The sequence below is a fragment of the Sminthopsis crassicaudata genome, chromosome 2, assembly GCF_048593235.1.
Source record: "Sminthopsis crassicaudata isolate SCR6 chromosome 2, ASM4859323v1, whole genome shotgun sequence".
In the NCBI taxonomy this organism is placed as follows: Eukaryota; Metazoa; Chordata; class Mammalia; order Dasyuromorphia; family Dasyuridae; genus Sminthopsis; species Sminthopsis crassicaudata.
Window position 1 is genome coordinate 469,934,702 of NC_133618.1, and position 26,479 is coordinate 469,961,180.

Consider the following 26,479-nt stretch of genomic DNA (forward strand, 5'->3'; position numbering starts at 1 on the left):
CAAGGAGCATGTATTCTACTGGGGGAGACAGCCTGTTTACAGACAGATACACATACTCATAAGAGGGCTAGGATATAGACACAGCAACTCCTCGATGGCAGGAACGACTTGCCTTTTGTTTTTGTATCCCAGGGCACCACAAAGGCCATAATACATGCTGGTTGAAAACTCTGAGATAGAGGGGATGGTGGGGGAGTGGGAGAGAATGGGCCAGTCCATGAAGAAGGGGGGATTTCACTAACTGCTGATTGGCTCTAGGATAAGATCTTAGCTCATCAGGTCTCTCTCTCCACATGCTCACTGATCATCACCCTCAGACCCAGCCTTGTAAAGCCTCTCTCCCGCCCCCACCCCCTACCCCTCTTCAGGCTGGGATCAAAGGGAGAAGTCAGTGGCTGGGGCCAGTGGTGGATATGGGGCCGGCGTGAGCCTCCTGGACATCTGTGTTCCTGGCGTCTGAAGGAAGTGGCAGGGTCAGCCCCTGCTGGGTAGCTGGAGCCCTCCTGGAGCCGCCAGGAGGCTGCCGGTGACCGAGCCCCTGCCAGTGAGGCTCCGGCCAGGCTCGGGCCTCTCCACGCCAGCAGCTGTCCCCTCCCCCTGCAGTGGGCTCCTCTTAGGCCCTCGGCCCATCCAAGGGTCTGGGAGCTTTTCAAGTGTCCCCTGGCTGGGCCGCAGGCCCTGACCCCTTGCACACCTTGCATTCCTGCCAACCTGATTGACAGCCGAGCCCAGGGAGGGCCGTGCCTGCAGGCACCGGCCAGAGCCCCTTCAAAGCAGCTGTTTACAGCTGGTTTGAGTTGGGTCCCAATAAACAGTCTTCTTTTTGTCTCAAAATAAAAACCAGCTTAAGCCCAGAATGATAAGGATTCCTCTGCTTGTGGAAGGGAGATGTCAGCAAAGGCTCTGGGCCTGGCAGGCAGCCGACCCCTCCGGAGGGAAACTCTGTGCCTGTCAGTGCATCCTCAGAGAAGTCAGAGGAAGGCTCATCTTACTCCTCCTTGCAGGGGAGAACCCGGCCCCCCAAAGGTCACAGGAAGGTACAGGATCTCCAGCAGGAAGGGTTCTCAGGCCTCCTCCGGGTCAACTCTTTCCTGCTTACAAAGGAGCAAACAGATCTCCCCACAGCCACAAAGGAGCAAACTGAGAGGTCTCTCCACAGCCACAGAAGGAGTAGTGATGGTGAATCTGAGCTCAGGCCTTTGGAACTCTAAAGGCAAGAGCTCATTTTCTGCGTGAGAGGGTCCTGGGAGCTGCAGGTGGGGGAGCTTTCCTCACCCCACCCTGCACCCCCAGAGTTTTAGTCTGTGACAGGTAACATGCTTCTGGTGCCAACCTGTGACTCAAAGGGCCTGAGCTCCTATAGCTCCCACCGATGTAGGCTGTCCTACAAGGGCTGGAATTCTACCCCAGCCACTTTTAAATTTTGGATTGGACTTAAACTGTCATTGATATACAGAGTTGCCAGATGGGGAAACTCTCCCTACCCAAGTCCTGTTACGTCTAGTCTTAGAGAACTGCCTAAGACACTAAAAGGTTTCCACTTTCCTAGGATCTCAGGGGAAATTTGTTTCAGAAGGTTTTCCTGTTTGAGATTCTGAGTTTTCCATTAATTCTGCCCCCTTCTCATCCCAGACAATGTGCAATAATGAGGCAGTTTAGTTTTACAAAATATTTTCCTCCAATAACTTGATTAGTATTGATTATTATTCCCATTTTATAGTTGAGAAAACTGAGACCTAGAAAAGGGAAAGTAAATTGTCTCTTTGATCACACAGCAGATAAAAAAAATAATAATATAAACAACAGCTCCTTTTTCTGTAGTACTTTGAAGTATACAAAGCACCTTCCTGAGGGAGGGCCTGTTTCCAGCTTATACAACCATTTACTAAATATGAGTTAGAGCCAGGATGTGAATTGAAATTCGGCCTTCTGACACCAGGTCTAGTCCACTTTTTGTTCTACTGCACACCTGTCCATGAGTATCAGCCAAAGACTCAATGGGGCCCTGGGCCCTCAGTCTTAATCTGGGGAACTTGACAGAACAGAGCTGTCCCCAGAAAGAAGGATGATCCTCCTGGCCAGACCCCACGCTAGCCCTAATGGAGGCTTCCTTGTTCTTTCCCCCAAAATATGCCCAGCGTTATTTTAGGGGCATTCTAAAAAGATAAGGCCCCCTCTTTTTCTTTCATTGCTCACAGTCCTTTCCCTGGCTTTCAGATTAATAATAATAATATCCATAGGAAAGCATCGACTGTATGCCAGGTAGTATATTAAACATTTTACAAATACTGTCTCTTTGTATCTTCACAAGCCACAACCCTGGAAGGTGGGTATTATTTCCATTTAATAGATAAGGAAGACAAGTTAAGTGTCAGGTCACGTAGCTAGTGAGTGTCTGAGGCTGGATTTGAACTCCAGGCCCAAGGATCTGCAAAACTGCACCACCAACTGCCATTCCCATGGCAATTAAAGGTTTGCAAAGTACTTTCCTCACAATGACTGTAAAGTAGGGAGCTCAAATGTTATTATCCACATTTTGTAAGTGTAAGAGTAATGATCGAGAGGCAATGATGTATCCAAGCTTGCATAAATATTAATAACTCATATTCCTCGGGTACCTTATGGTTACAGATCTGGATGAGGTGATAGTAGTGATGTATGTACAGACAAGTATACCACAATCTAAGAATTCTAGGAGCAAAGGAGAAATCCAAAACAGTGCTCTAGAAATATTTAAGGAAGGAAAGTTAGATCAATGAGGATTCAAAACCAGGCCTTCTGACTACCACTGTAGGACTTTTTGCACCACAATGGGTTATACTGTATAATTTGTTTCCCTAAGTGCTAAAAATTAACCCAAACCAATAAAAAATAGCCTTCAAATATAAATATATGGGCTCTTTCCTTTTCCCTAATTTCCGTAGCCAGAGGCTGGTTCTTTCAAAAAGGGGACAAAGTATGTATTAAAAAAATGTGCTTTGTCAGGAAACTTGAATTCATATCCTAACTCTGGACCCTACTATTGGTGTGACCTTCAGCAAATTCCTTCCCTGAAACTCATTTTCCTTTTTTTGTCAAATGGTGATGATAATCCTCCCTCTTTCTCCCTGTTCTTGTTCAGTGACTCCATTTGGGGTTTTCTTGACCAGGATACTAAATAGTTTGCCATTTCTTTCTCCAGTTCACTTTACAAATGAGAAACTGAGGATCTCACAGCTAGTGTCTCAAGCTAGTTCTGAATTCAGGTCTTCCTGACTCTAGACCAAGTGTTCCATCCAATATGCCACCTGGCTTCTCTTCTTTCTTCCTCCCTGGTCATAAATCTAGGGCTGGAATGGATCTCAGTCTAATTCTTCATTTTTCAGAGGAGAAAAATGGTGCTGGACTTGCTGATATGGTTTACCCAGCATAACATAATTAGTAATCATTTACTTATTTTTTAATGCAGAGACCAGAATTGGAATGTTCACTGGTGTTTTCTCTAATATTTGAAAATTGTGAGTGGGTGATCCAGGGCAGCTGTGAGGTGTGGGAACAATGATCAGAACTTTGGGAGGTCTTGTTAGGATGTTTGTTATCTTGTGAACAGGACATCTGTGAAGCACGTAACTCATGTGATATAGCATCTGATGGTCTACAAAGCACTTAGTCTCATAAATTCCTAGAATTTATGCCGGTAGTCCTCTCAGAGCATAGAATGTCCTAATTTGGATGAATCTTGGAAATTATATGGAGAAAGGCAGCTCATTTTATAGCTGAAGAAACTGAGGTTCGGAAGGACTAAGGGACTTTGCAGTTATTTAGTCCCATTGTCTTACAGATCGGTAAACTGAGCCAGAGAGACAGAAGTGCTACCAGAGAATCAGCACTGTTTGAATATTCTAGAACATAAAATGTCAGAATTGGAGCAGGGGCTATTGAACTAGTACTTGGGAAGAGTTCACCATCTGCCAGTACCCCGGCCTTGCCCTGTCCTTGGCTCCTAGGTGTCCCTCACTCCACATGTTCAGTCAGGAGCTAGATTTTGCCATTTCTACTTCTACAATGTCACCCACATCCGACTTCTCTCTACTCACACAGCCACCACCCAAATTCAGGCCCTCATCACCTCATCATGCATTGTTCCAACAGAACCTTAATTAGTCTCTCTGCCCCAAGCCTTTTCCTACTTCACTCTATCCTCTACAGAGCTTCCATAATGTTTTTTTGTTTTTAACATTGATTTGACCATACCATTCTCCTGTTTAATAAACCCCAGTGACTCGTGTTTCCCCTAGAATAAAACAAATTCTCCATTTTGCTTTTTAAAGTCCTTTACCATCTTCCCATTAGAATGTAATTTTTGAAATTTGAAATTAGAGATCCTTTCATTTATTTTATTTGCATACCCAGCATCCAATACAATACCTAGAATCCACTATTTCCTTGATAAATGCTTTTTAGTTTATTTTAATTATAGGAGACAACATTTTGGAGTTTTCACTTATAGGCCTGATGAGTAGGACCAATGGTCTTTACAATTTAGAAGCAAATGGCAAAGACCAGAGACCTTTGGATTGAAAGGACAGGTCAGATGGCAATATTCGGAAGGAGTCCAGTTTTAGTGATGAGACTGATAGTAAGATCCAGTAGACTTTGGGGAGCAATATTGAGCATGCTCAATGACCTACCTTTTCCCCAGAGAGATTGTTGGGAAGAGGAAAATGTTCTTGAGAATCAGAGCTCTGGATTACCTCAGATGGGGAGGAGTATAAAGGGGCTGGATAGAGTCATCATTGAGTTTGTGGGAACTGGGAAATGGGGAACAAGAGGGCAAGGGGTCCCTCACATCCTATTTCTTCTAGGCCCTTAGGAATCACTGGCAGCTGCTGTGAGCAGGATGGAATGGGACTGGGGAAGATCCCCAGGGGCTCTTACAATTGGTACTTCCAGTCACCATTCAGATTATTTAAACCCAATGACCACCAGATGCTACTTTTCCCTGTATTTACTGTTATTGGGCAGTTTGGTATTTGCTTGTGAAGTCATATAGTCAATTATAGACAATATTAGACAAAAACTAAGAATCCTCTTTATAGGTCTAGGGATCCATGATTATACCTGTATGCTCATTGGTATGACTGTTCTCTTAACCAGCCTGGTACCAACCCTTCCATGTTTTAGTAAATGATTTTGTGACTTCTTCCAATAAAATGTAAGCTCTTTGAGGACAGAATTTATTTTATTTTAGTCTTGTCCACAGCATCTAACATATAGCAAGTATTTTATAAGCACTTATTGATTGAAATGTTCTAACTCCCTGATAATGGGTCTCCCTGAGCTTAGCTACAATAAATGGTAAGCTCTCATTTTTTTTCTAAATTTCTTTGAAAGATTTTCAAAGCCTGATAGGACCTGATAGAATTTGTGCTCTGCAGACATAGCTAGTGACTAACGACTATTTAATTTTTATTTTGTTTTTTTCTTTCATTTTTAACATTCTTTTTTTTAAATGCTGAGTTCCATCTTCTCTTTCCCCCTCTTCCCTTACTCCTCATTCCTGACACAGAAAGCTGTTTGATATAGATTATATATGTGCAGTCACAGAAAATATTTCCAGGTTAATCACGATGCAAAAGAAAACACAATCCAAACAAAATAAAAAATAATAAAAGAAGTTAAAAAAATGCTTTGATCTGTATTCAAACCAATTTTTTTTTCTCAGAGATGGATAGCATTTTTCATCAGGATGGTCTTAGATCATTGTATTGCCGAGAATGGCTGTCATCAACTTTGTGAACATTGACTATAATATTGTAATTACAATAGTATATTGCTCTTATTATGTACCATATTTTCCTGGTTCTGCTCATTCCACATTACAACAGGTCACGTTAGTCTTCCCAGGTTTTTCTGAAAGCATTCTGGTCATCATTTCTCATATATCATATTCTCATATCATAGTATTTCCTCAAAATCATATCCAACAAATTGTTTGACCATTCCCAATTGATAGGCGTTTTCAATTTCTAATTTTTTGCCACCAAAGAAAGGAACTGTTATAATATTTTTGTACAAATAGGTCTTTTTCCTTATTAAAAATATCTTTGGGATACAGTCCCAGTAATGGTATTTGATGGGTCAAAGAATATGCAATTTTATAGCTCTTTGGGCACAGTGACCAATGACTAAAAAAGGGAGAGGACGCCATAATAGGCTGGAGACTGAGGCAAAAATAAGTGCCAGAAACATGCTTTTTGCTTTGGTTTTGCTTATTCCAACTTTGATTACTGATTCTATCTCAGCTGATTTCACATCATGGGCAGCACACTTTAGGAAGGACATTGAAAACTGAAGTGTGTTCCAGAAAGGGCAAACAAGGTAGGGGAGTCACTTAGAAGAAATTCAGCCCTGAGAGGAGCAGAGTGGGGCTGGGAGGGGGTCATTTGGCTGTCTTCAGATATCTGGAGTGCCATCCTGTGGGAGAAGGCTTATTATTCCTTGTCCCAGAGACATATATGGAGCAATGAGGAAGAGATCCCAGAATACAGGCTTCAGTTCAATAGAAGGAAGCACCTGCTAGCAATTTGATTTGTTCAGCCGTGGAAGGGGCTGACGAGTAAGATGGCTCCAGTTCCAAGTCGCTGGTGATGTCTAGGTGAAGTTAATTTGCAAGGATATTATAGAAGAAAATTCCAGCTCAGGTACAGGTTGAACCAACTGACTTTTGAGGTGGAGAATCTTTAGTTCTAGGATCATTCCAAGTCAACAGGGCCTCATTGCTCTGCTTAAGGAAGGGAAAGAAGCAAATGTTTGTTAAGTACCTACTGTGCTAAATGCTTTGCAGATATTATCTCCCTGGATTCTAACAACAGCCCTGGGAGGTGGGGGATGATAGAAGGGCATATTGGAACTCCATCTTCCTGACTTCAGATTTAGTACTCTATCCACTGCACCACCCAGCTGCCAAGCCTTATACGAGCTAAAGACCTGCCGTGCTTTGTCTCTGTGTTGTGTTTGAGTTTCATAACCGTATTCTCTTTCTAGAGTATTTTGAAACAATCTTTCCCCTTAAGCAAAAACTCCCTTTTGTAATTGCCTGAAGCAGACTTTCTTTCCAGAAAGAGCCTCTCAGATAGGATTCCTCCTGCCCCTTTCCTTACCTGCCCCTTCTGCTGAGTTATAATGTAATTGTTTTTTCTAGTCTATGGACCAGAGCCGTCCCAATGAGCACTGCAGTCTTCAACGGGTCCCCTTAGGAGGTTTGATCCTTTTAATATTGCTTCCGAGGAATGGTTTTCTGAGCCATCCTGAGTCCCATTGGTCAGCCTATTCTAGCCCAGTCTAACTATTCTCTTCTGTGGGAATGACTGATCTTCCAGGATGGTTTTAAAAGCCAGCCAAAAATCATTTAGAGTTGAGTCCTGATGGATAAAATATTGGTGGTGAAAGTACTGAATTTCAGTCAGAGGTACTAGGTGTGAATCCTGCTATCTAGAACTTGTGTGATCCCTGGTGTCACCCCCTCAGTTTCTCCATCTGTAAAATAATGGGGTTGGGGTGGGGTGATCACTAATGTCCCATCTACCACCAAATCCTACGCACCTAAGTCACTTCAACTCTCTAAATCTTAGTTTGCTCATCTGTAAAATGGGAATGAAAATGCCTATATTACCTGCCTTGTAGGGTTGTTGTGAGGTAAACTTTATAGTGCATTAGAAATGGGGTTATGTTGACTGAATAGGGCAGCCTTTTCTCCAGAGGAAAAAAACACAAGTTTTTGCAGCAGCATTTTAATTATGACTGCAGTGTTTATTCCCAAGAGAGAGGAGAGGAAGCACTGAAGTGAAGAAGTTAAGGTATCTGGATTAAATAAGCAGTTTCTTCAGTCTACTTATACTTTCTTTAGTGCATATGAAAATATTTAACAAGACCCAAATAAAGCCCCCAAAGCAACTAGGGATGAATATCGTTGATTGGAGCTTGGCAGATGGGGGGGAGGATATTAGGGGATCTGTAAAAGAACGTCAGGGAGATTAGGGATAAGAACTTTGGGGGCCGTGAGGGGCCCTTGAAAGACTGGAGAGGAAAATTCTCATGGTGGGTCTATGAAGAATCTCAGGAGAGATCTTGAGAAGGTATGAGAAATCTGCGGGGGGGGGGGGGGGGGAAAGAGGGGAAGTGATGTTAATAAGGAGATTACAGAGATTTCAGAGTCAATTAGAGGATCTTGGAGCATCTGTGAGAGCATCTCAGAGTATGCAGCAATTGGCCCAGGAAGGGATTGTGGAGTTTTTAAGTAAGGGGTGTGGAGGTGTCAGAACTGTCCCTTTTTGAGTTCTCAGGACCTGGGACAGGGCGTCAGTAGGCAGTTTTGCTCTCAGACACAGGCTTCCCCAGGTACACTCATGTGTGTGGGATACCCATTATTATTAAAAGCAAGGGTGTGAGTACCGGAAGTAGTATGATAGAGGGGAAACAGCAAAGACCTCCGAGTCAGGAGACCAGAGTTCCTCCAGCTCCATCATAACCTACTTGTAGGACCTTAGCCAAGTCACTTCCTCCTTGGGGCCTTCACTCTTCTCACCTGTCAAACAAGGAAATTAAACCGGATAACCTTTGGGTCCCTTCCAGTGCTAATATTTTATGTTCTAAGGTCCTTCCAACTCCAACATTCAAGGAATCCTTGAGTGGAAGGAAGCTCCTTAACCAGCAGGCCTGGCCCTATAGCCTGGAGCAGCAGGGGTTTACACAAGCAGGGCTTACCCAAAGTCACCTGCAGACTAGCAAAGTGGAGGGGGGAGGCCAAGAGCCTTCCCGGAGAGACGAGGCTGGAGGTCTGGGCCCTATCCTTCCCAACTCCTGCTTGGAGCCGAGCCATGAAAAAGTTGTGTGGTGCAGAGAAAAGTCAGACCCCGGCTTCAACACTACCTAGCTGGGTGGTTATGGGCCAGGTCTTCTTCTTCACCTGCAAAATGTGGGGTAGGGGAGGATGTGACCCGACAGTCCTTAATCCGAACTCCCGCTCTAACGGTCCCTGCTTTGAAGATCCCACAGTATTCTGTGGCTGGGCTCTGCTGGGGTCTCGGGGGTTAAATTGCCATCTCGGAGTGCCTGTGTACTTGGAAAGGTATTAAAGTGGAATTAGTCCTCTGCACAATCCGGCTCTTGTGTCCTCCGGGGCGGCAGTGAGTGGGCTTTCATTGTTTGCAGCAGCAGGGTTCTGAGTGAGTGAGACTCTATAGAGAGGAGGGCCGGAGCTCAGTCTGCAGCAAGCGACCCCGATAATCCGCCTTGTTTCTTGAAGGAGGATTTACTGGGGGCAGCTCCACTTGGGAGCGGCGTCCGGCTGGCCGGAGGAGATTGTGGGGCCACCCTGGGGAGGGCCCGTTGCTATAGCAGGGAGTCAGGCCTGCACATTCCCTCCCACCCCATGGAGAATAGGCCTCTTGGAAAGGAAAATCGGGGATTAATCCAGCCCACAAAGGGAGACAGGAAGATGCACCCAGGAACAAATAGGAGTTACAGTGTCCTAAATAATGCCCAGTGACCAAGGGAGGAAACAGAGAGAGAATGAGAAGGAGGGGCTCAAGAGATGTTTTATTTTCAATTAACAAAAGGCCATGAGGGGGTTGGGGCGGAAGGCCAGAGTCTGGGAGGAGGACAGCCTTGTCTTTGGGTAACTCCTGGCTCAATTTAATTCAACAGACATTAAGTCAACAAGCATTTATTGAGTGACTCCTCCACAGATTTCTGATATATAAAGTTTAGATTAGATAAGGCCCCTCCCCTCAATGGGTTTACAATCTAGAAGGGGGAAAATAACCCCCACTCCTATATTGTTTAAAGGTAAACAGAACATTTTTCTCACAACCATCCTCTGAGGTAGGTAATACAAACGTGATTATCTCCTTTTGCAAAGGTGTACATTGCGGTCCAGGGAGGGGAAGGTCGCCAGATATGAAGTCCCAAAGCTAGGGTTCGGTCCAGGTCCTCTTTCCACGTCCCAATTCTTCCCACTGTGCTGTGGTACCAGCAGACAAAAGGCAACCCCCTAACTTCAGACAATAGTTCATTGCCTTCCTCCAAGCTCCCTTCCCAGAACCCTCCCCTACCCCCTGCTGTGTTATACATGGGAGATGCTCGGAGACCAAACCAATGACACATTTTGTTTATAAAGTCTCCCCATTTTGTTTTATTCCCCATGTTTTTGCAATATAGATAACAGATGACACCCCGAGTATCTGCCACTGTGCAGCAATAACCCAGCAGAGCCTTTCGAGAAGTATTAATAATAGATTGTGTTGATGAGTTTGGAGAAAGTAGCAATAGACCCCCCACTGCAAGGACATTAGCACCACACGCCTAACAGAGCTTCCTTTGCAAATCAGTTGTTAAATTGGCTGCACTGATGGGTTGGCCACAATTGTCTCAGCCCCCACCACTGAACAGGCAAAGGCTGTATGTAGAGGACTTTACACCAGGCCTAAACAAGCCCCTCCCTCTTTCCTCCATTCCCCCCCCCCTGCTCCCCAGCAGGATGGGCTTGGTGACCCCGGATAGATAGACCTAGCCAATGAACTCTTGCCCGAGGAGAATTAATTCAGCCTGAATCCAAGAGACATATAGGAATTACTGTAAGAACGGACCAGGATGGGGAGAAAGGGAGAAAAGCACATACAGTCTGGACAGCAAGGGAGAATTTGATTTATTTTTTCCAACCTGAAGGCGTGTAGGCAAAGAATGAAGTGCCTTTAAAACCTAGAGTGTTAAGGAAGGACTTTGGAATACAGAATTTTCCCACAGAGAATATAGCATGTTAGATCTGGGAAATGCCTAATAGTCATTCCAGTTCAGTCCTTTGCTTTTTACAGACGAGGAAACTAAGGAAAGGGGATATCACAGCATATTCTAGGCTCCCCCTGCCCCGAGATTCCAGGGGTTTCAAGACCCTTGATCATGGCAACAGAAGTCAGTTTGATTCCAAAGGGAATTGAGAAACAATGTAGGTGACCCCGTGACTTTCTCTTGGATCTGAGCAGATTCTGGAAGGGGAACAAGGACAGGAAGAGATGAAAAGTATCCAAAGTAGGGGGTTCAACCTTTTTGTGTCTTGGACCCTTTGGCAGTTTGATGAAACCTATTGACCCCTTCTCAGAGTAATGTTTTTAAATAACTGAATGAAATGGTGAATTTATGTGTGAAAATCAAGATGTGATTTCCCCCCTAGCATCCATTTTAGATTCCTTGAAATCTTTCTGCTGGGAGTGCATGAAAACCTGATCTGAAGGGGTAGGAAGAAGGTCAGGGAAGGAAGCAATAGGGAGAGGGAAAATAAGGAGAGGGACAGGTGCTTCGAGAAAGAAGTAGTAAGAGGCAAGAGCAAAGGTAGCATGAACTGACCCCCTAAGGAGGCTTCTTCCTTTCCACTCTATTTTCTGTAATGGAAAGAATCTTGGATTTGGAAATCAGAGACCTGTGTTCAAATCCCAGCTCTGCCATTTGCTAAGAAATTTTCTTTTTTCTTTTTGGCTTCAGTTTCCTTAGTTATAAAATGAAGGAATTAGATTAGATCAATCTCTAAAATCCCCATCAGCTCCCGTCCCAGGGTTAGACAGTAAGAGCCCTTCCAAACTGTGTGCATCCAATGTCCATTGTCTGTCTCCATTTCTTTCCTGACCCTCTTCCTTGAGCCCTAGGCGACAGCTTCCCCATGTTTAGGAGACCCTTGTCCCCAGATTTATCACCTCCACAGTCACACATACACGTCCTTCCATCCCTCCCTACTCAGGGAGGGCACCAGGGTCTAGGCTTCCAGGGCCTTACCCCCCGGCCCCGTCACCGGCCTGGGCCCAGCCACACGGCTGTGGCTCCAATTACGACCCTGCCATTATGAATGCCATTGGAGTGCTTCTCTTTGATGACAGTTTCTGGGCTCCAGAACAGATTAGGGGAAAATTACAGCCGTAATCTGTGCCGCACAATTGCGGGGCCATAAAGAGGGATGGGAGAGGGGAGGGAAGAGCGATGGCGTTCCCAAAGGTGGCGCACCGCCGAGCAGTGCCAGGGACTTGGTAAATGAAAAATTGTTTTAATTCTCTCCTAGCAGCAATAATTTGATTCTTCATAAATTTTTCCATCAAAGTGTAGTGAGGAAGAGCTGCTGTAAAACCGCAGACATGTGACAGTGATAAAAGATAGGGGAGCAGAGTGGTCAGCTGAAGGGGGGTCAGGAGAGCGGGGAGGGGGCGCAGGGCTGGGGTCCCACAACTTGGAGATTCCAGCGTCAGCTAACCTTCCCCGGGTTACAGTGCATGAGTCTTAGAGCTGAGAGGGAGCTTGGGAGGGATTGTTAAGAGCCGGAGGAGACCTCCAAGATCATCTGGTTCAGCCCCCCTCGCTTAACAGAAGAAGAAACTGAAACCCCAAGGAGGAGAACTGCTCGCAGGGCCACGTAGGTGGCATCAGAACCAGGATTCATTCCAAGATCTCCTGATTCCAAATCCTCTTCTTTCGTATTCCCAAGCCTTCATTCCTGGGAATGGGATTATCTCCAAGAACAGAGGTTTCAAATTCAGGGCTAGCTTCTCACCTCCACTAGCCAAGGCCAGCGTCTAGCAGGGCCAGCACCTGCCTCCCTGGCCCCTGGGCTTGCAGGGGGGAGCCCACTTTCAGGCTAGATGCTCTGACCTCCAACGCAGCCCCTTGCTAAGTCCTCACAGCAGGGGGGCTCCTCAAGTCCAGAAAGAACCCTGGATCTGCAGTTAGGAGATCGGAGTGCTAATCCTGACTCTGACACTTTTTAAAGCATAACCCCGGGCACAAGTCTTTTCTGAGCCTTAGTTTCCTCATCTGTAAAATGTGAGAGATGGGCCAAACACTCTCCAAAGGCCCTTTCCTTGTAAATTTTTCAATCCTTCTAAACTTAATTCAGCTCCACATGCTGAGCTTTGGTCCTCTGGGTTTTTTGAATGTTTCTTCTCCCTTGATCTGGCCTCGAGATGAGCAGATTCCCTTAGGGGGAGGTCCCTGAGGACCCCCGAGGACAAGGACATATATAACTGGCTCTCTCTGAACCCCAAGCTGCCGGTTTGAACACCCTTAGTTTAGGTGAGCAGACCCCAGTCCTACTGCCCCAGGTAGTCCCACAGCCCCTCAGAGACACACATTTACACAGAAATATATGAGCAGACATCCACACCCCTCTGCTGTCTTGCACATGCAAACACACACACACACACACACACACAGACTGGCCTACACGCACGGCACGTGGCCCACACAGACATAATGTGCGTGTACACACGGTCATGTGACATACAGATACACACGCGCACGGACACATGTACACGCTGCACAGACACACAAGTACCCTCGTGCACTGAGGCACCACAGGCTGCTCTGTATAACCCGAAGCCTCATCACTGACTGCACACGAGCCTTCCGGTCCAAATTCTATCTGAGCGGGCAGCTGGTGGGCAGGGGCTAGCTTTTCCAGCCTGGGATGGGGGGCTTGGATCTGGAGGAAAGGGCTTTCCCACCCAAGCCCCCTTTCCCTTCAGAGCACGCGAGTGCTGGCCCAGCCTTGTCTCTGTGCGCCGCCATCTGCTCCTCCCTCCCTCCGATAACCCCTGGAATAGAGTGCTGATAACCCCTAGAAATAGTCCCACAGTAACTGGGGAACAGCCCCCTGGAGAAGGGAGGCGGTCACGCCCGGAGCCCTGCTGAAGGCCGGCCCGGATAGGTTCGGGCTGCGCAGCTCCCGAGGGCCAGTTGGCAAACAGGCGGTGTCTGTCACCCGGCACGCTTTAAGCGGGGCACCTGCCCTCTCGCTGCCTGCCCCGAGACGAGCCTTGGGTAAACATCCCACCGGGACCAGGCCCGCTCTCCTCAGAGCCAGCCTGTTGAGCAAACCCCCTGAACCGAACTTAACTCAAACAGCAAACTTCTCAGAGACAGGTTGGGCGCTTCCAGCTCGTAATAAATTAGTCGTAATAAAACAATTACAGACTGTTTGCCCACAAAGGGGCGGAAGTGGAGGGCAGAAGAAGCTGGGCTCAAACAAACAACCGTTAGGCCAGTGGCTGGAGAGCCGGGCCCTCCCCAGGAGCCCGGGCTGGGAGCGGGGTGGAGGGTTGTTCTGGGGCGGGCGGCTTCAGAGTTAGTGCCAGGTGTCGCCTCTCCAGGCAGGCTGGCAGCCACCGCAGGGCACTCAGAGAGGCCCTCTGGGCATTTCCAGGAGTCACTGAATGGCTTCTCCCCTGAGAACTCCCTGGTCACCCTCTCCTTGACTGGCCGCCCTCTCCACGGCTGGCTGCCCCTCTGGATTCCCCTCTGCTCATTCGTTGCAGCAGGAAAATCAGAATACTTTTTGCTCCCTTCTTACTGCCATCACTAGTCCTTCTCCCTTTATAGGATGGGCGCTATTCCTATCTATCACCCACTCAAAATCTTGGTGGCCTCCGGGTCTCGCCTGCCTTCCCCAACAAGTCCACCGTTGGCTCAGTTTTCTGTCTCCATCCTAGAGGACTTCAACCTCCCCGTAGCTGACTGTCCCTCAGCTCCTCCGCTTCTACCCCACCTCAGCACACAGAAGGATGGTCAGGCCCTGACCCTGCCATCACCCAAGTGCCCCTCCTCCACCTTCGAGGATTCACCCACAACGGGCTGGCTTTCCACCGCTCCCTCTGCCTTCCTTCACCAACCGCTAATCTTTGTCTGGTCTTCTATCTCTTGACACTCCAGTCCTCTCCCAGGCCATGTTTTCTCCTCCGGCCACTTTTCTGTGTTTTGATCCCTTCATGTCTACACTGCCCTCCTTTCTTGAGTTCTTGGCCCCCTTTTCCTACTACTGATGACACCCTGTCCAGCTTCAGTCTTGAAAAACCTGATTTCAAATCCTGTACTGTCTGCATTCCCAGACCTTCCTTCTTAGAAGTGGAATTATTTCCAAGTACAGAGAGGGGGATTTCAAGTCCAGGGCTAGTTTCTCATCTCCACTGGTCAAGGCCAATATCCAGCAGAGTCAGGCTCTGCCTCCGTGGTCCTTGGGCTTCAAGGACCCTCAGGACGGGGGCCCACCTCTATGCTAGATGCTCTGAATTCTCATTCAGCCCTTGCTAAGTCAAGGAGGACCCTGGATTTGCAATTGGGAGTAGTAGGAGATCAGGGTGCTAATCCTGACTGTGACACTTAATAGTAGTGCAACCGTCAGCACAAATTATTCCACCTTCTCTGGACCTCAGTTTCTTCATCTGTAAAATGAAGGAGTAGATTCAGATATTCTTCTTTTTTTCCCCCACGGAGGCAATTGGGGTTAAGTGACTTGCCCAGGGTCACACAGCCAGGAAGTGTTAAGTGTCTGCAGCATTGGTCCTTCTTTGAGTTTTATGAATGCCTACCTACTCCTACCACCTACAGCTACTCCCACCGCCTTTGTTCCTACACACATGCTGCTGAATGAAGATGGAGAAAATCCCCCAACTCTTCTGGCTGAGCCCACTACAACTACCCAACTTCGCCTGGGTCCTCAGCACTGCATCTACATCACATTTATCAATTCACTTTCCTCCCTCCTCAAAATTCCCACGGCTCCCCCTCCTACTTTCTCAGCCGAGAAACTCGCCTCACATATTTTTCAGAAAAAAATGAGGCTATTCTCCATGAGCTCACCCTGCTCCCCTCTTCCTCCTCTCATCACTCAGATCTCTCTCCTTTGCCTCTCTTTTTTCATCCCTTTCTCCCATGATGAGGTGACCTTACTCCTTACATGACTAATATCTCTGTCTTCACAAGCCACCCCATTCCATTGTTCCCTCGGTCATTCTTACCCTATCACTTATCCCCTGATCACCTACAAACATGTCTATGTGACCCTTATCACAAAAAGCATCCTCACACACCCCTTCCACCCCTTATATCTCTTCTGCCATTTGTGGCAGAAAAGACCACATCTCCAATAGGGGCCTCCACTTTGCTCACACTCATTTCTTAACCCTTTATTATCTGGCTTCTGACCTCATTCTGCTGAAATTACTCTCTCCAAAGTCACCAATTATCTCTTAATTGACAAATCTAATGGCCTTTTCTCAATCTTCTTTCTTCTTGACCTCTCTGCAACCTTTGGCACTATTGATCCCTCTCTTCTCCTTGATAACCTTTTTTTTCTCTAGGTTTTCAGCCTGACACTCTCCCCTGGTTCTCTGCTTACCTATTTCAGTACCACCTCGGTCGACTTTGATGAATCCTCTTACAGATCAAGCCCCCAAACTGTAGTGTCCCGGAGGATTCTTTTTTAGATAGACCCCCCTTCCCTTCTTTGACTCTCTCCTTGTTCCTGTCTCTTTGTCTGTTTCTGTCTGTCTGTCTTTCTCATTCTCTCTCTCTCTCTCATTCTCTCTGTCTCTCTCTCTCTCTCTCTCTCCCTCTCTCTCTCTCATTCTCTCTCTTTCTCTTTCTCTCTCTCTCTCATTCTCTCTCTTTCTCTTTCTCTCTCTCTCTCATTCTCTCTCTTTCTCTTTCTCTCTCTCTCTCATTCTCTCTGTCTCTCTCTGTCTCTCTCTCTGTCTCTCTCTGTCTCTGTCTCTGTCTCTGTCTCTGTCTCTCTCTCTCTCTCTGTCTCTCTCTCTGTCTGTCTCTCTCTGTCTCTGTCTCTGTCTGTCTCTGTCTCTGTCTCTCTCTCTCTCTGTCTCTCTCTGTCTCTCTGTCTCTCTGTCTCTCTCTGACTCTCTCTGTCTCTCTCTGTCTGTCTCTCTCTGTCTCTGTCTCTCTCTGTCTCTCTCTCTCTGTCTCTCTCTCTGTCTGTCTCTCTCTGTCTCTGTCTCTCTCTCTGTCTCTCTCTGTCTCTCTGTCTCTCTGTCTCTCTCTCTCTCATTCTCTGTCTCTCTCTGTCTCTCTCTCTGTCTGTCTCTCTCTGTCTCTCTCTCTCTGTCTGTCTGTCTCTGTCTCTCTCTCTCTGTCTCTGTCTGTCTCTCTCTCTGTCTGTCTCTCTCTCTCTCTGTCTCTCTCTGTCTCTCTGTCTCTGTCTCTGTCTCTCTCTCTCTCTCTGTCTCTCTCTCTCTCTCTCTCTCTCTGTCTCTGTCTCTCTCTCTCTTTCTGTCTCTCTGTCTGTCTCTCTCTTTCTCTGTCTCTGTCTGTCTCTGTCTCTGTCTCTGTCTCTCTCTCTCTCTCTTTCTCTCTCTCTCCCGCCACCCCGTGTGTGTGTGTGTGTGTGTGTGTGTGTGTGTGTGTGTGTGTGTGTGTGTGTGTGTATCTCCCCCATATCCAAGCTGTTGCCAGGACTTGCTGACTTTACCTCTGCAGCATTTCTTAAATAGGCCCCCTTCTCTACTTGACCTGTGCCCACTCTGGTGCAGATCCTATTCGCCTCATGTCTGGATCATTGCCACAGCCTAGTAGTGGTCTACCTGCCTCAGTTTCTCCACTCCACTCCATGCTTCATTCAGTCACTGAAGTGATTTCCCTGAAACACACGATCATGTCATACCCCTTTCCTCATACTCAGTAAACCTCAGTGGTTCCCTATCACTTCCAGGAAGTAATACAAAGTGCTGCACTTGGCATTTCCTAGCCCTCTCCTATCTTTCCAGTCTTCTTACACCCCCAACATGTACTCTTCCATCCAGCTTCCTGGCTGCTCCACAAACAAGACACTCCATCTGTCAGCTCCCGGCGTTTTCTCTGGCTGTCCTCCATGTCTGGAACCCTCTCCATCTCCGCTCAGACTACTGAACTCCTTGAATTCCTCTAAGTCTAACTAAAAGCCCGCTTTCTCCAGGAAGCCTTCCCTAACCCCTCTTAATTCCGATGCTTTCCCTCTTTTTATTACTATTTACTCTGATAGAGGTTGTTTTGAATGGATTTGTGCACATTGTCTCCCCTATTAGCTAGTGAGCTTCTTTAGAGGAAGGACTGCTTTTTTATATCCCCATCACTTAGCAGAGTATTTGGTGTACAGGAAATATTTAATAAATGTTTACTGGCTGCCAGTAGTTCCTACTATGTGCCAGGCGCTGTGCTGAATGCTTTTCACAAATATTATCATAACCTTCCCAATGATCCTGGGAGGTAGGTGCTATTATCACCCCCTACTTTGTCGTTGAAGTAGCTCAGGCAGAGGTTAAATGGCTTGCCCAGGGTCAGCCATTGTAAATGTGCGAGAATAGATTGAACCCAGTGTCCCTAACTCCAGCCTCGGTGCCCAGTCCCTGGGTAAGAGGCCCCCCTGGCCTTGGGCCAGGCCCATGAATCCCTGCCCCACACTTGTAATGAAACAGTCCCAAATGTTACAGAAAACATTAAAAATAACCTTTGTTAATGCCTTTTGTGTTTTATATTACACTCATTTCCAGAAATCTTTCCTCTCTTGTTCTCAAAATTTGACCCCTGTCTTCCCCTTGCAACAAAGAGCCGTCCCCCATGATAACTTCACTGTCCGCCCCATTCTGCCCCCACAGTCTCTTGTCTAGGAAGGAGGAAGCAGCGATAACTTCTCCATGGGCCGCGAGCATCCTTGTTGTTTTTTTGGTCCTTCCGGCTGCCCTCCTCGCTCCCTCATGATGCTAGGGCAGGGGAGTTTGCCACTCCTGATGCCTCAGAGGAAATCTTCTCACTGTATCTGTCAGCCCTCACCTGTAGTGAACAGAACACGGAACGAGGGCCAGCGCTCTGCCTGAATCCTGCTTCCTAGCCCTGTAACCGCTCCCATCCTTGGGTCTCAGCTCCCTTACCTGCTAAGTGAGAGGTTTGGATCCGATGATCTCTTAGGTTCCTTCCAACTCTGATACTAGGGGAAGCAATAGTTCATGGAACAAAGACCCTCCTCCCTTGGATCAGGTAGAATCCGGCAGAACCAAGAGGTGCGTGGAGCAGACTTTTCATATCCCCATACAAATATGTACCTTTATGTATGTATATCTAGGTCCCTTTCTTCAGAGGGGAAAGGGAAGGGAATGAGCCTTTAGTATGTACCTACTGTGTGCCAGGCACTTAGTAAGGGCTTTATCTCATCTGAGCGGACAGGGCTCCTAGAGCTCCTAGGGCTCCGGAGGAGGGGTAGCCTCGGTAGGGCCATGACACTGCAGCCAAGGGCTCTGTCCCACTTAGCAGGGTGGAGAGATCCACCCTGTGTCTGAAGTCTTCCTGTCCCCCTGCCTCCCCCACAGACTGTTTGCGGCCAAGTGCAGCGGCTGCATGGAGAAGATCGCGCCCACGGAGTTCGTGATGCGGGCCCTGGAGTGCGTCTACCACCTCAGCTGCTTCTGCTGCTGCGTGTGCGAGAGGCAGCTCCGCAAAGGCGACGAGTTCGTGCTCAAGGAGGGCCAGCTGCTCTGCAAGAGTGACTACGAGAAGGAGAAGGACCTGCTCAGCTCCGTGAGCCCCGACGAGTCGGATTCTGGTGAGTCCCCATCCCGCCGCTAGGAGGAGCTGAGGGCCGCGTGGGTGGGCAGGAGCAGGGGCGGGGGGGGGGGGGGGGGGGGGGGGCACCAGCCTCGGTGGACCAGGGCCTACAGAGCCTACCAGGGCCTGCCACTGGGGGCTCCCGGCCTTTCACCTCCTGGGGCTTCCGGCCTTCCACCTCCCATCTCGAGGCCTGCTCCTCCATGACCCAAGCCCAGTGACACAGTCCATTCACAGGCCACATCCCTGAAAAGAACACCGAGACAGAGGCTGAGCCAGCCCCTTCCGATCACTAGGACCTGCCTTCCATGACATGGCAGAGCTTTCTTTCTTCCTTCCCCCCCTGCCAGAGCCCTCACTCTCATGGCCTCAGTAACCCCTCCCTCGATACAGCCCTCCCAGCTCTGTGGCCCAGGGATCAATCCTCCCTTATTGCTCAGTCATGGCCCCATGGACACCAGCATGCCAGTACTGGCCGAGGGGTTTTTTGGGCAAAGGTACCATAGCTTTGTCATTTCCTTCTCCCTGCTGCGGAGCTAATGATGGGCTTGGCAGAGAGGTGGGCTTCGCCCTCCTCCCTCCCTCCCAGCCACTCCGGGACCTGCCACCGGCCCGGGGCAGCAGAAAGCTGAGCGCCGCTGAGGCCGGCCCCTGACTTCTACCCCAGTCAGACCACATTTGGAATTTACATTCATTTGGGGTAAAATTTTTGGAAGAGCACCGACAAACTGATGCAGAGTCAGGATGCCGTTGCTCCAGCCTCTCAGTTGGTGGAAAGAACTGGGGATGTTTGGCCCAGGTAGAGAGAAATTTAGGAGGAACATGATTTTAAGTATTCTTGAAATAGTCAAGGAAATTAGCTTCTCTAAAAGGAGAAAGATTTCACTTCACATTAAGAGCATTCTAATGAAAGCTGCCTGACATTAAAACTGGTTTTATTGTGTAATAGTGAATTCCCTAGCAACAAAGGTCTTTCCATTTTGTCTCAATGGCACAAAAGAGAGCACCTGTATGGGTTGGGGGAGGGGGAGTTGAAGGGGAGCAGGATAAGAGGCTCTTTGGAGCTGGTGGAGGGGACCCACAGAACAAGGGAACATAGGGGAGCACAGAGCCACGTGAGACTCACTGGTGGTCCCCATTCTGCAGGAGCTTGAGTGTGTAAAGGAGTGCCCAGGGGCAGGGCTAATCTAAGACTTCCTCATAGAGGGGGACCTCCAGCTTTGATTTAAATCAGTTGAACCTTATAATGCTGTGGGTTGCTGAAAGAAGGCTGAGCCCCAGAGGTTCATAAGTGACAGTGTGAGGATGGGAAATAGGAGAAATCCTGAGCCAAATCTCAGAGACCAATTCTATCTGTAAAAAAGGGGAAGGGCAGAAGCTGCCTGAGCATCTACCCAGAAGAGGAAGAGTTTTGGCTTACGATGCAGCACAGGGACTTACTCAGACAGATTCATACGGAATTAAGCCTTTTTTGGGGGGGTGTCCATAAATTATTTTTTTTATTATAGCTTTTTATTTACCAGATATATGCAAGGGTAATTTTACAGCACTGACAATTGCCAAGCCTTTTGTTCCAATTCTTCCCCCCCCAATGGCAGGTTGACCAATACATGTTACATATGTTAAAGTATAAATTAAATTATTCCTTTTTTTAAATTGTTGTTCACTCACTGGGAAATGAGTGTAAACTGTGAACATTGGGGTTTTTTTTTGTTTTTTTGGGTTTTTTTGTTCTGTTTTGTTTTTCTTCCCAGATTATTTTTACCTTCCGAATACAATCCTTCCTTTGCAACAACAACAACAACAAAATTCGGTTCTGCACATATATATTGTACCTACTATAAGATATTTAATATGTATGGGAATGCCTGCCATCTAGGGGAGGGGGTGGAGGGAAGGAGGGGAAAAACTCGGAACAGAAAGGCGTACAAGGGAGAATGTTGTAAAAAATTACCTATGCATATGTACTGTCAAAGAAAATATTATAATTATAAAAATTAATAAAAAAAAGAAAAAAGAGAAAAAAACAAAATAAAATAAAATACAAATAAATAAATAAATAAATAAATTGTTGTTCACTCGTGTCCAGCTCTTTGTGAACCCATTTGAGGCTTTCTTGGCAAAAATACTTGAGAGGTTGGCTCTTTCCTTCCCCAGCTTATTTTACAGATGAGGAAACTGAGGCAGGCAGGGTTAAGTGACTTGCCCAGAGTCTCACAGCTAGTGAGTCTCTGAGGCCCGACTTGAACTCGGATGTAGAGTCTTTCTGACTCCAGACCCAGCGAGCTACCCAGTACACCACCTAGCTGCCTGTGTGACCTCCAAGTTCACTTTGCAATGAAACCCAAGACCCAGTTCAAGTCTCAGATGTACTCTTTACTATCTGTGTGACTTCAATTAAGGAACTTAAGGTGCTTAAGCCTCGGTTTACTCTGTAAAAATGGGACCATAAATTTTCCCTGCCAGACTCCCAGAGTTGCCATGAAGATCACGTGAGGTCATGGATGTGAAGTGCTTTGCAGATGGTAACGTGCTATATAGATATAAATGATCATTGTTTTATTGATTATATTAATCCCTGGTTCCGGAACCTGGCCAGGACAGGCCATTACTACTGTAGTCCCCAGAAGGAAGGCAGGAAACAGAGATGCTGATTCTAATATCCAGCCCCTCCTTCCCTTTCCCAGACTGTGAAGTCTAAGGTCTGTGCTCCATCAGATTTTTGTTTTTTATATGGGACCATCAACAGTCAATAATGGTTCTCTTTCTTTAAGGTTTTCAGAGCACTTTCCTCACAACTCTGTGAGATCGGCAGGCCTTCTTCTCTTACAGAAGGGGCTATCAAGCTTCCAAGGGCTTGTGGCTTGTCAGTAGTCATTGCCTCAGGAAGGGTTGGAGCCAAGTCCCAAACGCATGTGTTTTGGCTCTGAGAAGCCTAGTGTTCTATTAACTAAAGCTGATTTGGAAAAACATACAATGTCTGTGTCCATGTCATCAGTGCATGTGTATGAATGGCTTTCCTCTAGACTGTGACTCTATATGGGTAAAAAAGTGTTTCATCACCACTCTTTATTTTTCCCCTTGAAGAAACACAGACCGCTGTGTCTGCCAATCACTTGTCAAGTCTTGTTCATTCTACCTCTGGCATTGTCATTTGTCACACAGACACTACCCTAGCCCAGACCCTTGTCACCTCTTGCTTGAAATATTATAGCAATATTCTAATTCTGCCTCCTCATTCCCTTCTCCAAATGCACTGAAACATAGTTGACAAAATAATTTCCTAATTATTCTGCTCAAAAGTCTTTAGTGACTTCTAGGATGAAATATAAAATCTTCATCTTGACATCTAAAGCCCTCCACAATCTGACTCCTGCTTCCCTCTCCAGATCATTTCATATTATTCTCCCTTACACATTCTATGTTGCATTTAAAATGGCCTCAATATTTCCCAACTCAGAATTCCCCCATTCCAGGAATACAATTGATATTGTAGCTGAGTGTCCCTCCTTTCACCACAACCCTCAAGAGAATGCACAATCCTTAAGGCAAGAATTATTGAATTGTTTTATTTTTGTATTCTAGTATCCAGCAAGTTTAATAAATATTAGCTTAGTTGCATATAATAGGAGGGCAGAGATTAAGGGTTTTTGCCCACATTTCTCAGTTCACTTCAGTTTCTTCTCCATTCCCCCATCGTACTTCCATCACCAGGCTACATCCTCATTTTCTTTTTTAAGCCAGTCCTATCCACATATGGTGGATATTGACTCCAGAGATGTTCTTCCCTCTCTTCCTATGTATGAAGTAAACATGTCACCTTCCCTGTTCCAGTTGAGGGCATCACTGCCAACCCAATAACATGCTCAGACGCCTGGGATCTTCCATCTAATTCCTTCTCCATCACTCCTCCCTTGTCCGTTCTTATCAGTTCTGCCACAACAACATGAGTCCCTTTCTCTCACCTCATGCTGGACTGCCCTACTTAAGGCCCTCCTCTGAGGTATTGGACTCCATTCCGAACTGGTAGCCCACCTTCTAGTCTCTCCTTCCAGTTCACCTACAGACTCATTTTCTTCTTGTACTGACCCAGCACATCTCTCTTCTGTTCATATATATTCTGAGGTTCCCTATTAGGATCACAACTATCTAGAGCGAGGAGAAACTTAGAGTCATCTTGTCCAACCCCTTCGTTCGAGGACCTAAGGTCCAGAGAACGGTGCCTATGGTCACACAGGTAGGGGATGACAGAACTTAAAACTCAGATCCTAGTTCAGTACCCTTTCCATCAGAGAATAAAATGCAAACTCCCTAATGACATTTAGAATCCTTCATAATTTGCCCCTAATTACTTTATTAGTCTTGCCTCCACACACTCTCTGCTCCAGCCACTGGACTGTTGGCTGGCCCCCTCATTGTCCAGCATCCTTGATTCAGCTCACATTTCTTCCTCTGTGTCCATCCTATCTCCCTTTCAACATACAGCTTAAATGTCCTTTTCTGCATAAAACATAGTGCTTAGCACAGTGCCTGACACATAGCAAGTGCTTAATAAATGTTTATTGATTGAAACCTGCTTTGATATGCTCAGCGTAAATTTATCTGTATGAGTATATATGTGGATTTTTGTATTAATGTGTGTTTATATTTGTATTTGTATATATGGGTGATGGATAGTCAATCAAAATATTAAATATTTACTGTGTGCCAGGCGGGACAGCTAGAGCCCAGAGCCCAGAGTTAGGAAGGCCTGAGTTGTTCAGCTATGGCCTCAGAGTCCTACTAGCTGACTTGGGCCCTAGTGACTTTGGATAAGTCACTTAATCCTGTTTACCTCAGTTTCCTCATCTGTAAAATGATCTGGAGAAGAAAATGGCAAAACACTTCAGTATCTTTGCCAAGAAAACCCAAATTGGGTCACAAAGAGTTGGACACGACTGAAACATGAGCTGCACAATAATAACATTTGCCAGGCACTGTGATACAAGTGTGGAAAAACGGTGTCTGCTCTCAACTTGCTACTGTCTGATAGGGGAAGACCGAACACAAGGCGCTCAGAGTGGTGGGGTAGGAGAGTAGGTGGTAAGCAGTCACTGATCGTGATGGAGAAGTCAGTCAGAGAAGACTCAAAATGACATAACCAGGTGAGAAATGAGGAGATTTCTGAACTGGGCTTTCTCCTTAAAAGGAGATCTGGAGCTCACAGCCTCATGTCTAATCAGAGGCAGCAGGTAACGGTGAGGTGGAATAGGGTGGTGAGGTTTTCCCAATAACAGGGTGAAGGTCAGAAGTCCCAGACTAGTGCTTCGGCAGGGACAGCACACACTGTACAGTGGACCTGGGTGGATGGATATAGTGGATGGATGGCTATCCATTGTGCGAATTTGTGTTATGAAACAATAAGTTGTAGATGGTAGAAATAAACGGGTGAGGGGAGAGTTCCCAGGGCTTTAATGTGTTCACATTATCTGTACAAATGAATCATGTATTTTGTGTAGATAAGTGTGTGTCTTTCCTGTCAGTCATCTATTCCTCTAGAGCCTTCACAGAGGCCCTTGTGGCTTCTTCTTGGTCTCTGACCCTGAATGGGGGGGAGGGACTAGGCTTAGCTCTTGAGGGAAAAAGGGGGGCCAAGAAAGACTGGTGTGTTGGGAAGAGCCTTGGGTAACTGTGTGACTATGGGCAAACTACTTCTCTTAGAACCTCCGAATATGGAAAAGAATGCTTGTGCTCCTCTCTTCCATGTTGGTTGTGAGTAGTGTTTTGTGAAGCCCTGGAGAAATGGGAATTAGAGTTATTAATACTTTCCCCCACTCCCCATCTCAAAGAGGAGAAGCAGACTGACCAATGGGAGCTGCTGACTAAGGGGACCGACCAGCCAGCTCTGAAGTGATATCGAGCTGTGGAGGCTATAAGAAGGGGCTCTGTATCTGTCTTTTCCTAGTCCAGATGCCTTCAAAGGCCCCTTACTATGTCCCCAATGTGTTGTCCACAGTGAAAAGTGACGAGGACGATGGTGACGTGAAGCCAGCCAAAGGCCAGGGTGGCCAGGGCAAAGGCAGCGACGACGGCAAGGACCCGCGGCGGCCGAAGCGACCCCGGACCATCCTCACCACACAGCAGAGGAGGGCGTTCAAGGCTTCCTTTGAAGTTTCCTCTAAGCCCTGTCGAAAGGTGAGTCCTCTCATGGACCCGGCCAGGAGCAGGGATTGCCTCTTCCTTCCTAGTCATATCCCCTTCCAGCCTGACCAGGCTTCCCTCGCCATGTGGCCCTCCAAGCCCCCCCTGTGTCCTGGAAGTTGGCTCTCTCTTGCTAACTCATCAAGGTGAGGTGGTCTTGCAGAGGAGATCAGCAGAACTGGATTTGAATCCTGAACTAAGCAAGTCCAAAACCAGAAAAGGCTGCCTGAGATAGGAATGGCTTCTCCAAGCCTGGAGATTTTTAGACAGAGGCCGTAGAGGAGATTCCTGTAGAGGTATGGATTGAAGGAGAAGCCCTCCGAGAAAGGATCTGGGGGTCTAAAGAAGGGAGATGAGATCATTCCCTTCCAGTAGATGGACTGTTATGGAGAAGATGGATTAGATTTGCTTTGTTCAACCCAGAATTAAAGGGAGGCAGATTTAGGCTAGAGCTATAGAGATACTTCCTGTTAACAAGAGCAGTTAAAAAATGACAATAAAAGCTAGTATTTGTAGGTCTTAGGAAGCATTCAAGAGATGCACCCTCCAATTAGGGGAATATCCCATCTGATAGGAAGACTGAAATCCTGCACACCTGGGGCCATATTTCTAGATCTCTTCCTGGCTCTTTCCAGGGGGAGGGTTATTTCTAGTGAGAGAGGCTGAGTAAGCTTGGAGCCATTGTGGAAGGCAAAAGATGGCTTGGGGGGGCAGAGACAGGGGAAGCTGACGGGTACTTCCTCTCTATCTGAGCAGGTCAGAGAGACACTCGCTGCTGAGACAGGGCTCAGTGTCCGTGTCGTCCAGGTCTGGTTCCAGAACCAGAGAGCCAAGGTGAGTAAGTAACTGCCCATCTCCCTCCTAGCTCTTCCCTCTGGTTCCACCTGCTTCCCCTCCAGCAGCCAGGCCCAGGGGAGATGGG

The 26,479-nt window shown here is 47.0% G+C and overlaps 1 protein-coding gene across 2 annotated transcripts in view; it reads left to right on the forward strand.

Moving 5' to 3' along the window:
• Window positions 1–26,479, forward strand: part of LMX1B (LIM homeobox transcription factor 1 beta) — a 169,876-nt gene that overhangs the window by 135,536 nt on the left and 7,861 nt on the right. For both annotated transcript variants that reach the window (XM_074293114.1, XM_074293113.1), the window contains exons 3-5: window positions 19,143–19,375; window positions 25,373–25,551; window positions 26,314–26,391. In XM_074293114.1, the coding sequence (XP_074149215.1) occupies window positions 19,143–19,375; window positions 25,373–25,551; window positions 26,314–26,391 (490 nt within the window). The remainder of the gene's footprint in view (window positions 1–19,142; window positions 19,376–25,372; window positions 25,552–26,313; window positions 26,392–26,479) is intronic.